The 13015-nt window shown below is 43.2% G+C and overlaps 1 protein-coding gene across 2 annotated transcripts; it reads left to right on the top strand.

Annotated features, from left to right (window-relative positions):
* The first annotated feature begins 2805 nt into the window (after positions 1-2805).
* Positions 2806-13002, top strand: LOC142908946 (uncharacterized). 2 transcript variants are annotated; one of them, XM_076059628.1, is made up of 4 exons: positions 2806-2871; positions 3176-3244; positions 5223-5313; positions 9956-13002. In XM_076059628.1, the coding sequence occupies exons 3-4, from the start codon at positions 5291-5293 to the stop codon at positions 10680-10682; spliced, it is 750 nt and encodes a 249-aa protein (XP_075915743.1). In that variant the 5' UTR covers positions 2806-2871; positions 3176-3244; positions 5223-5290; the 3' UTR covers positions 10683-13002. The 2 variants fall into 2 exon arrangements, 1 of the variants encoding a protein (XP_075915743.1); XR_012932041.1 differs by lacking the exon at positions 5223-5313.
* Positions 13003-13015: the final 13 nt, after the last annotated feature.

The following is a 13015-nucleotide window of genomic DNA, read 5'->3' as shown; positions in this document are numbered from 1 at the left end:
GGGTAGAAACATAACAGATCACGGCGTTTAAATCACAACACAAGCAATCGTCATCAGGTGGGACAACCACAGCAAGAGAAACTGCTGAAGTAGTAGGCGCCTTCTCCAGCAGTTTCTTATTGCTGCTGTGCTTGTCCCACATGATGACGATTGCTTGTGTTGCCATCGAAACGCCCTCATCTATTATTTGTAGCGTAATGTTTAGAATTTGCTACATTTTGACCCAGACGCCAGCATTCAACGGCCTACTCGTTTTGAATGATGCAACAATAGTACGTTGTACATACACTGTTAAGCAGACGGTGCGTGTTTGTAAAATAACTTCTTGTTAATACGATGTAACGTGATGCAGTCAATTTCGCTGCAGTAATTCGATGTTAATATGCCCGTCAATGATTTAGAATGAATACTTGTCTGACTGTGCTTGTACATGTATCATTTTGTCTGAGGGGCAAACATTGAATAAGTGATGTTAGGACAAAGTGTGTGTGTGTTTTGAAAGCAACCTGTACAGAGAACTCAGGTGAGACCCGTTGTTCTTGTGATACAGGTCAAAGGGTACTTTTGTGTTTCAGGAAGCATCTGGAACAACTCAATTGTCTTTGAAATAGGGAGCACGCTCGGATCATTCATCAGTTACAAGGCATACCACTTGAAAGTTACACGTATAGGAGGTGGTACATTCTCTACAACACGAATTGTAGTTTTGTCTTACGTGTTGACGTAGATTTTGTCTAACTGGGACTAGAAATGCACCTTGCTGATTCACGTCTGGATGTTCGTACCTATCGGTTGAAGCAAACCCCACTGCTGTTGTTGAGACGCTGTGCACCAATAAGGGTCCAACACATTGACGGCCTTCAGGCCAGGAAAGTCACAACATTTACGGCACACGAAGGACGCATTCACGCAAGTACCCCATGCTCCGTTTTGTTGTTTTAAAATGAAACATCTTTGAATTGTGTTGTGTTTTGACTTAGATTATTTTATTTCTTCATTAAAAGCTTGTATCAATTTACATCTGGAAGACTTCATTGAAAAGGACATTTCGTGTGAATTTTCTCTCGTCATTAAGTAGATGGCCTTGCCGAGGGTTCGGTTCAATGCGGACACAAACAGTGTACACACACACAGTGTACACACTATGTACACACACACAGTGTATACACAGTGTACACACACTGAACACATACAGTGTACACACACAATGTACACACCGTGTACACAGACAGTGTACACAGAGTGTACACACACAGTGTACACACACTGTATACACATAGTGTACACACACAGTGTATACACAGTGTACACACAGTATACACAGGGTACAAATAGAGTGTATACACACACTACACACACAGTGTACACACACTGTACACACAGTGTACACACGTACAGTGTACACACATAGTGTACACACACGGTACACAGTGTACACACACAGTGTACACACACACAGTGACACAGTGACACACACAGTGTACACACACACAGTGACACAGTGACACACACACAGTGACACAGTGACATAACAACAATCGCCATTCGCCACTAAGTGGCGGTGACGTCACCACGACGCTTATGCCAGGCACAGTGACACACACACAGTGACACACACAGCGACACACAGTGACACAGTGTACACACGCAGTGTACACACAGTGACACACACACACAGTGACACAGTGGCACACACACAGTGACACACAGTGACACACACAGTGTATACACATAGTGTACACACACACAGTGTACACACACAGTGTACACACACAGTGTATACACAGTGTACACACACAGTGTACACACACACAGGGTATACACAGTGTACACACACACAGTGACACAGTGACACACACACAGTGACACACACAGTGTATACACATAGTGTACACACACACAGTGTACACACACAGTGTACACACACAGTGTATACACAGTGTACACACACAGTGAACACACATACAGTGTACACACACAGTGTCTGTACACAGTGTACACACACACAGTGTACACACACACACAGTGTATACACAGTGTACACACAGTGTACACACACAGGGTACACACACAGTGTACACACACACAGTGTATACACATAGTGTACACACACACAGTGTACACACACACAGTGACACACACAGTGTGCATACACGCAGTGTACACACACAGTGTACACACACACAGTGACACACAGTGACACACACAGTGTATACACATAGTGTACACACACAAAGTGTACACATACATACAGTGTATACACAGTGTATACACACAGTGTACACACACAGTATACACGCACACAGTGTACACACACACAGTGTACACACACACAGTGTATACACAATAATGTCCACGTTGTTGCTGAGCTCACATACTCAAGGGAGGGAGCAATGGAAAATGAATCTAAATCAACTTAAACTCCAACTCTGTGACGTCACCACTCTTAATTACCTCATCGGCGTGAAACGCCAGGGTGAGGTGTACCTCGCTAGTGACGTCATGTCACCAAGGTATTCACCCCTCCCCTGTCCACCGCGCTCTTGAGCGTGACGTCCCCTCCGCATGGGTCACTGCCGATATCGTTCCAGTGGCAATCCTTATTTGGGCAAAGCTACGCCCAGTGACTGGCGGCTCATTAACATAATGTGTCCGTTAAAGCCGTCGCGGGTTTATTGCGATGGGTTCAGCACCTTCTATATATCGCATGTCACATTAACATAATTTAATCATACTCTAATTTTTTTATTTACGGAGCAGCTCATTGTGGGAGGAGCGTGTCTCGTACCCCGGATGTGACGTCATGTCACCTGCTGCCGCGTGACGTCACGAGGTAACAGGAAGCTATCGCTTCCTGCACTGAAATCCGAGGTGAGAAATTCTCATTGCGATTGTGGTTGTTGTGGTGGTGGTTGTGGTTGTTGTTGTTTACCAACGTAGAGCCTCCCTCTCTCTCTCAGGGATGTCAGTTGAGTAGCAGCGAGCATGGGAATCGATGTCCAGGTTGGAACTTTACAACGCGGGGCCTAGCCACGTGGGGCCTTGCCTCCCCTCACCTGATTGCATTCACTTTAATTATCTCGCTTAAGTTTAATTTGTCTTCACCCGGCTAGCCACTTTGTAACTTTGTTTTATTGTAAATATTCGCGCAGTTTTAATTTTCTTTTGTTACCAGGCCAAGCCCGCTTGAGCTGCTATACCGCTCTAGTTTTCAGAAACGACCTGCCCACAACAACAACACAAGGTGAGGCTTTCGATTTAAAGCTTTCGTGACTGCAGGGATTCATCTTCATGGTTCTTTCGGTAAAGTCACCACGTAGAATGGAAACAAAGTAATGCAAATAAAAATGAAACGTAATAAAATAAATTCTCATGACGTTTCGGCCACAACACAAGTAGCCTTCGTCAGGTGAAGGAACAGAACTGTTGGGACGACAGCGCTTCAATGAACGCTGCTAAGATTCATAGCGTCTTTTAAGCTAGGTGGGAGAAGTGAAGCGCCTTGACAAAGGAGTTTGCATATCAAACAGGGTAATTTAGCATTGAAATAGCTGAGGGATTAGCTTGTGACTGGTCACAGAAATAGCTATGTTAAAGTCAAAGTTTGCATATCAACAGAGGCATTTAGTATATGGACGCTAAAGGGCTGCAACTACCCAACTATCATAATAAATGTACTCAATATATTCTTTAATAAGCTGAGCTATTAACACAAAGCAACTGGGTATACACTACACTATATAATGAATACCATATAGTAAACCAATAAAAAACTAAAATATAAACTATCTCAATGTTATCAATAAACTCTATATACTCTCCAATCAGCTCAGCCACCAACAATAAGTTGTTATATATCACAATGCCATATGGCGAAAAAATGGGTGGAATCTTACCCTCAACTTTAGCACCACGGATAGCTACGAGCCCCGTTCAGACGGACGAGTCCATCCATGCTCTGAACGGAGGAGGGGGGAGAGAAACAGCCACGATGCGCTGTTATACTCCATGTTATAAACCAAACCATTAACCGTGGTGTGCCAGCGAAAGAGCTGTGGTCTGAAGGTCACCGTAAAATACAATTAAGAACCGAAATGGTTTAAAACATCTTTCCAATGGTTACTAAGCCAGAATCCATCTTCTCTGTTGAAATTATCTCTGTGCTTGTGTATGTGGATGTCCTCATGAACGAATCTCTCATGGTAGCTGGTTGGCTTGCAAAGAACCTCCGTCTTGGAGAAGTCAATGTCATGTGAGCCCACTGAATTATTACAGTGATCTGCCACGGCAGAGGAGTTCGTCCTACCGTGTTTCAAGTCTGCTTTATGTTCGCGGATGCGGTCCGAGATATGTCGTTTGGTTTCTCCAATGTAGCTGCTACCACAGAGGCACTTTAGTTTGTAAACACCCGGGTACTGTATGTCTGGAACAGCATCTTTTACAGATGGAACCAGATCACGGATTTTATGTACTGTGTTGAATCGAACCTGGATCTTGTGTTTATTCAGGATTTTGGAGATCTTTTTAGTAATCTCCTGCAATGTAGGGTAAGGTGATGGTTTTGAGTGGCTCCTCAAGAGGATCCTTCTTCATGACTGGAGTGATGGCTTTGCGGATTGTGTAGTTGGAGTAACCATTAGCCCTGAGAGCCTGGTGTACGTGCTTGAGTTTACTGGCAATGTGCTCCTGGTTGGAAATGCATTGGGCTCTATGGTATAGAGTCTTGATGAGGGAGTTCTTCTGGGATGGATGGTGGTGGGAATCCGGTTTCAAGTAAGCATCTGTATGGGTAGCTTTCCTGTAGACAGAGTGGCTCATTGAACCATCAGGTCTCCTTTTAATTAAGACATCCAAAATGGTAGCTTGCCATCTTTTCGACCTCCATGGTAAATCTGATGGCTGGGTGTATGGAATTGATGTGGTCGCGGAATTGGTCTAGAGCAGGCTGGCCATGTGGCCAGATGACAAAAGTGTCATCCACGTACCTCTTCCATAAGGTCGGGCGTAGAGTGGCAGTCTGGATGGCGCCAGCTTCACATTTTTCCATGAATACGTTGGCTACAACCGGAGACAGGGGGGAGCCCATTGGGGTGCCCTCAGTCTGTTTGTAGAAAGTTCCATTCCAGGTGAAGTATGTGTTGGTTAAGCAATGTCTCACCAGGGGGGTACATCAGTATGCAGTCCTTGATGAACCAAGTCTTCAATGATTGCGATGGTGTCAGGTACCGGAACTTTGGTGAACAAGGACACCACATCAAAACTGACAAGCAGGTCGTCTGGGGACAGGGAAATGCCTTTGATTGTCGATACCAGGTGAGTAGAATTTAGTACCGCAGAGGTGGTTTTTCCATTGAAAGGTCGCAGTATATCAGCAAGAAAACGTGCCAGTTTATAGGTGGGGGAGTTGATAGTAGAGACGATGGGACGAAGGGTGTATCTACTTTGTGTATCTTTGGAAGGCCATATAATCTTGGTGGTCTGGCAGCAGAGGGTTTCAACGAGAACTGTTTGGTCTGATCAATTAATGCTGTTGAATCAGAGATGATTTTGTTCGTTTTGGTAACCAGGCTGTTGGTGGGATCTCTTTTTATTTTTGTATAGCTGCCATCGTTGAGTAGTTCTTGAATTTTGTTGTTATATTCTGTTTTGTCCATGATGACAGTGACATTGCCCTTGTCGGCTGAGAGGATGACAATATCATCTCTCTTTTTTAATTGAGATTATTCAAAGCGTTCATCTTTGCTGATGTTGCTTGGTGGCATCTTAGCGTTTTTGAGGGTTGCAGCGATTTCAGATCTTGCTACGTCTGCAGAGATGTGACTCAAGCCCTTGAGTGCAACGTCGACATGGGCAATGATATCATTAACTGGGATGTGTCTCGGTGTGACAGCAAAGTTTAGACCTTTAGCTAAAACGGATTTCAGGCCATCAGAAATGGAACTGTTACTGCGATTAATATGACTTTGTTAACGTCTATCTTTTCGGTGTGTGGATCCGATTTTTTGTTGGAGAGGTGATTGAATTTGGAAATCAAATTTTCCCTATATTTTGTCGACAGTGGCAGCTGAAGAGGCAGTCATATTGTCTACATGTTCCCAATCCGATGTAGACATTGTTGCTGTCAATGTTAAGTGTGATTTGTTGAGTGTCTTGTCTAACTGATCAAGTTCGGTGCGTGTAAGTCTGATTTTTTCTGAGATAAGAGCGAAGCTAGTTCTAGCTGGAATTCGTTTTGCATTGACAGAAGTTGCAGCAGCAGAGGTTAGTGTAAATGCGGTTGGTATTACCTTAGAGTCGCGGCATCTCTTCAGAAAGGTGAGAGACTCGATTAGTTGAGCTTTGTTGTCCCGGAGTTTGTTGAATGATCTTAAGGTTGTGTGGAATCCCTCCCCGTAGAGGCGGTTAAATTTCGATTTAAAGCTTTCGTGACTGCAAGGATTTATCTTCTTTGGTTCTTTCGGTAAAGTCACGTAGAATGAGAATAAAAGAATAAAATAAAATAAGACAATAAAATTCTCACGACGTTTCGGCCACAATACAAGTAGCCTTCTTCAGGTGAAGGAACAAAACTGTCGGGACGACAGAGCTTCATTGAACGCTGCTAAGATTCGTAGCGTCTTTTTAAGCTGGTTGAGATAAGTGAGGCACCTTGACCAAGGGGTTTACATATCAAACAGGAGAATTTATCATTGAAACAGCTGAGGGATTAGCTTGTGACTGGTCAAAGAAATAGCTATGTTAAAGTCAAAGCCTACACATCCACAGAGGCACCTAGTACAAATCAAACAGGAGAATTTAGCATTGAAAAAGCTGAGGGATTAGCTTGTGACTGGTCACAGAAATAGCTATGTTAAAGTCTACGCAACAAAAGGATTAACTCCGTTTATATTGCACACACACAGTGACCCATCTCCCTCTCCCTACACACAACAAATGACGGACTTTTGTCATCTGGCCACATGACCAGCCTGCTCTAGACCAATTCCTCGACCACATCAATTCCATACACCCAGCCATCAGATTTACCATGGAGGTCGAAAAAGATGGCAAGCTACCCTTTTTGGATGTCTTAATTAAAAGGAGACCTGATGGTTCAATGAGCCACTCTGTCTACAGGAAAGCTACCCATACAGATGCTTACTTGAAACCGGATTCCCACCACCACCCATCCCAGAAGAACTCCCTCATCAAGACTCTAAACCATAGAGCCCAATGCATTTCCTACCAGAAACACATTGCCAGTGAACTCAAGCACGTACACCAGGCTCTCAGGGCTAATGGTTACTCCGACTACACAATCAGCAAAGCCGTCACTCCAGTCATGAAGAAGGATCCTCTTGAGGAGCCACTCAAAACCTTCACCTTACCCTACATTGCAGGGGTCATTAAAAAGATCTCCAAAATCCTGAATAAACACAAGATCCAGGTCTGATTCAACACAGTACATAAAATCCGTGATCTGGTTCCATCTGTAAAAGATGCTGTTCCAGACATACAGTACCCGGGTGTTTACAAACTGAAGTGCCTCTGTGGTAGCAGCTACATTGGAGAAACCAAACGACATATCTCGGACCGCATCCGCGAACATAAAGCAGACTTGAAACACGGTAGGACGAACTCCTCTGCCCTGGCAAATCACTGTTATAATTCAGTGGGCTCAGATGACATTGACTTCTCCAAGACGGAGGTTCTTTGCAAGCCAACCGGCTACCATGAGAGACTCGTTCATGAGGCCATCCACATATACAAGCAAAGAGACAATTTCAACCGAGAAGATGGATTCTGGCTTAGTAACCATTGGAAAGATGTTTTAAACCATTTCGGCTCTTAATTAATTGTATTTTACGGTGACCTTCAGACCGCAGCTCTTTCGCTGGCACACCACGGTTAATGGTATGGTTTATAACATGGAGTATAACAGCGCATCGTGGCTGTTTCTCTCCCCCCTCCTCCGTTCCGAGCATGGATGGACTCGTCCGTCTAAACGGGGCTCGTCGCTGTCCGTGGTGCTGACGTTGAGGGGAAGAAACCGCCACCCAATTTTTCGCCATATGGCATTGTGATATATAACGATTTATTGTTGGTGGCTCAGCTGATTGGAGAGTATATAGAGTTTATTGATAACATTGAGGTAGTTTATATTTTAGTTTTTTATTGGTTTACTATATAGTATTCATTATATAGTGTAGTGTATACCCAGTTGATTTGTGTTAATAGCTCAGCTTATTGAAGAATATATTGAGTACATTTATTATATTGATGTAATTTAGACTTAGTTTTTTTTCATATTGGTTTCCTGTATGATAGTTGGGTAGTTGCAGCCCTTTAGCATCCATATACTTCATGCCTCTGTTGATATGTAAACTTTGACTTTAACATAGCTGTTTCTGTGACCAGTCACAAGCTAATCCCTCAGCTATTTCAAGGCGCTTCACTTCTCTCACCTAGCTTAAAAGACGCACCGAATCTTAGCAGCGTTCATTGAAGCGCTGTTGTCCCGACAGTTCTGTTCCTTCACGTGAAGAAGGCTACTTGTGTTGTGGCCGAAACCTCATGATAATTTTATTTTATTTTATTATGTTTTATTTTTATTACTTTGTTTCCATTATATGTGACTTTACCGAAAGAACCAAGAAGAAGGTGAGGCTTGTCAACAGCGTGGTGGTGTTCACTCTAGACGCGTGGCGGTGTTCACTCTAGACGCGTGGCGGTGTTCACTCTAGACGCGTGGCGGTGTTCACTCTAGACGCGTGGCAGTGTTCACTCTAGACACGTGGCGGTGTTCACTCTAGACGCATGGCGGTGTTCACTCGACGTGTGGCGGTGTTCACTCTAGACGTGTGGCGGTGTTCACTCTAGACGTGTGGCGGTGTTCACTCTAGACGTGTGGCGGTGTTCATTCTCTACATGTAGAGGGGAAACCGGGGGATCGGGAAGGAAATCCACACGAGGAGAGAGAGAGACATGCAGCCTCGACTGTGTTGATTGATCCTCAATTAACTACTTGGTGGAGTGAGTAAGCATTAATACTGAGCAGGTGAAGGTGGCCAGGCGTGGGTGTGGACACACCACCACCTGTGAACCATGCCAGTGTGTGACAGTGGTGGAGCTAGTGGGGGTGGGGGGGCATTCATGTTCTTGGCTCTTTCAGTGGAGTCGCGTTGGGGGGAAGCAATAAAATAACAGAATATATGTTTGTTGTTTTGTTGTTTCCCTTCGGCGTGGCTTTGCCGAGGGAGCTAAGAATTTGAATGCACATTACAATTCCTTATAGGGGAAACACATACTAATTTACGGATTACTAACATAGCATATAATCACTAACACACATTACAACTAATTACTAATCTACAACTCATTACTAATCATAACCATTGACTGATTACTAATCGATTATATAATTACAATACCCCCCCCCCTCCGCCTCTAATCACTGCACCTGATATGAGTTAAATGATGACGTCACCCTGCTGCTCTATATAAAACCGGGAGCAAGCGAGGGCTTTACCATTCTGGCGAATTGCCCGATGCTGGATGTATTTACCAGCAAAACGTCGTACTCAAACTGTAAATGTTGTGGATTCACTCTTCAACACACCGGTGGGCTAAAGTAGTGAATTATTTGTCTTTTGTCAACGTGACACTTTTTGCTGATTGGCCATGTCGGGTGGTGGAGGGTTATGACACATTTATAAATAACGCGATCTAACCCGAAAACCTTTATTATGAATATTGGTCGCGAAAGCCTACGTGTTAAACTGTGCCATAACAGCCCGTGTGATGAATTTGGGACACTTTTCCACTATATCATGAATATATTAATAAGTATAGACGTGTAAGTCACCGGTTACTGTGTATATATGCTTTCCTCTGTGCATCGATACTGACGTGTAGATGGTGTGGATATTATTTTTTCTGTCTGCAGCTGATGCTTCCTCTGATGCTTCCTCTGCAGAATTGGTCTGATGAAGCAAAGGCGCTCGGCGCAGCTCAGTACTACAAGGCAACATTGCGACCGGTGTGCATACAGCACGGATCGTACTGGAAATTTGACACGGCACAAGAGAACTCACACAGGAGAGAAACCCTTCAAGTGCAATGTGTGTGGGAAGGCGTTTGCACATTCATCTGCCCTTGTAACACACCAGAGAACACACACGGGAGAGAAACCCTTCAAGTGCAGTGTTTGTGGGAAAGCATTTTTACAGTCATCTGCTCTTGTAATACACCAGAGAACACACACGGGAGATAAACCCTTCAGGTGCACTCTGTGCAGGAAGGCGTTTGCACAGTCACCACATCTTAAAGTACACCAGAAAACACACAAGTATCAGAAGATCCACAAGGAGTGGAGTCTGAAATCGGCTTGTGAAAGTCAAAGTGCCGCCATGAGCCCATCCCTCATGAAACAAGAACCGGAAGAAAATCCCAGCTTGGACACTATTAAAGGTATTGAGGTGAAATGTGAAGGAGTGATGGTGAAGAGCGAAGAAGTGAAGGTAAAATGTGAAGATGAAGATTCAACTCCAAAATGGAACCTTCACATCGATGGAGGCAACATGAAGCAGGAGGAGAATTCTAACTGTGAGGCAGAGCGAGGCAACTTCCAGCAGTTGGTGGAAATGTTGGTGGACTTACTCCGAGACAATACAGAGTCAAGTGGATACCCGGTAGATGTGTAAACCAGAGACGATGTCGCTACAATAGATGCACCTTTGTGTCTTATCACTCGCTCTAGAAGTGTCTTATCACTCGCTCTAGAAGTGTCTTATCACTCACTCTAGAAGTGTTTTATCACTCGCTCTAGAAGTGTCTGATCGCTCACTCTAAGTATCTTATTACTCACTCTAGAAGTGTCGTATCACTCTAGAAGTGTCTTATCACTCTAGAAGTGTCTTATCACTCACTCTAGAAGTGTCTTATCACTCACTCTAGAAGTGTCTTATCACTCACTCTAGAAGTGTCTTATCACTCACTCTAGAAGTGTCTTATCACTCACTCTAGAAGTGTCTTATCACTCACTCTAGAAGTGTCTTATCACTCACTCTAGAAGTGTCTTATCACTCACTCTCGAAGTGTCTTATCACTCACTCTAGAAGTGTCTTATCACTCACTCTAGAAGTGTCTTATCACTCACTCTAGAAGTGTCTTATCACTCACTCTAGAAGTGTCTTATCACTCACTCTAGAAGTGTCTTATCACTGACTCTAGAAGTGTCTTATCACTCACTCTAGAAGTGTCTTATCACTCACTCTAGAAGTGTCTTATCACTCACTCTAGAAGTGTCTTATCACTCACTCTAGAAGTGTCTTATCTCTCACTCTAGAAGTGTCTTATCACTCTAGAAGTGTCTTATCACTCACTCTAGAAGTGTCTTATCTCTCACTCTAGAAGTGTCTTATCACTCACTCTAGAAGTGTCTTATCACTCACTCTAGAAGTGTCTTATCACTCACTCTAGAAGTGTCTTATCACTCACTCTAGAAGTGTCTTATCACTCACTTTAGAAGTGTCTTAGCACTCACTTTAGAAGTGTCTTATCACTCACTCTAGAAGTGTCTTATCACTCTAGAAGTGTCTTATCACTCACTCTAGAAGTGTCTTATCACTCACTCTAGAAGTGTCTTATCACTCTAGAAGTGTCTTATCACTCACTCTAGAAGTGTCTTATCACTCTAGAAGTGTCTTATCACTCACTCTAGAAGTGTCTTAGCACTCACTTTAGAAGTGTCTTATCACTCACTCTAGAAGTGTCTTATCACTCACTCTAGAAGTGTCTTATCACTCACTCTAGAAGTGTCTTATCACTAACTCTAGAAGTGTCTTATCACTCACTCTAGAAGTGTCTTATCACTCACTCTAGAAGTGTCTTATCACTCACTCTAGAAGTGTGTTAGCACTCACTTTAGAAGTGTCTTATCACTCACTCTAGAAGTGTCTTATCACTCACTCTAGAAGTGTCTTATCACTCACTCTAGAAGTGTCTTATCACTCACTCTAGAAGTTTCTTATCACTCACTCTAGAAGTGTCTTATCACTAACTCTAGAAGTGTCTTATCACTCACTCTAGAAGTGTCTTATCACTCACTCTAGAAGTGTCTTATCACTCACTCTAGAAGTGTCTTATCACTCACTCTAGAAGTGTCTTATCACTCACTCTAGAAGTGTCTTATCACTCACTCTAGAAGTGTCTTATCACTCACTCTAGAAGTGTCTTATCACTCACTCTCGAAGTGTCTTATCACTCACTCTAGAAGTGTCTTATCACTCACTCTAGAAGTGTCTTATCACTCACTCTAGAAGTGTCTTATCACTCACTCTAGAAGTGTCTTATCACTCACTCTAGAAGTGTCTTATCACTCACTCTAGAAGTGTCTTATCACTCACTCTAGAAGTGTCTTATCACTCACTCTAGAAGTGTCTTAGCACTCACTTTAGAAGTGTGTTATCACTCACTCTAGAAGTGTCTTATCACTCACTCTAGAAGTGTCTTATCACTCACTCTAGAAGTGTCTTATCACTCACTCTAGAAGTGTCTTATCACTCACTCTAGAAGTGTCTTATCACTCTAGAAGTGTCTTATCACTCACTCTAGAAGTGTCTTAGCACTCACTTTAGAAGTGTCTTATCACTCACTCTAGAAGTGTCTTATCACTCACTCTAGAAGTGTCTTATCACTCACTCTAGAAGTGTCTTATCACTCACTCTAGAAGTGTCTTATCACTCACTCTAGAAGTGTCTTATCACTCACTCTAGAAGTGTCTTATCACTCACTCTAGAAGTGTCTTAGCACTCACTTTAGAAGTGTCTTATCACTCACTCTAGAAGTGTCTTATCACTCACTCTAGAAGTGTCTTATCACTCACTCTAGAAGTGTCTTATCACTCACTCTAGAAGTGTCTTATCACTCACTCTAGAAGTGTCTTATCACTAACTCTAGAAGTGTCTTATCACTCACTCTAGAAGTGTCTTATCACTCACTCTAGAAGTGTCTTATCACTCACTCTAGAAGTGTC

The sequence above is a fragment of the Petromyzon marinus genome, unplaced genomic scaffold (genome assembly GCF_048934315.1).
Source record: "Petromyzon marinus isolate PM22_M1 ecotype Great Lakes invasive population unplaced genomic scaffold, UKy_Petmar_22M1.pri1.0 PM_G_Scaffold_11, whole genome shotgun sequence".
Lineage (NCBI taxonomy): Eukaryota > Metazoa > Chordata > Hyperoartia > Petromyzontiformes > Petromyzontidae > Petromyzon > Petromyzon marinus.
The sequence above is the reverse complement of the archived record's forward strand: the minus strand, read 5'-3'. Positions and strand labels throughout refer to the sequence as shown.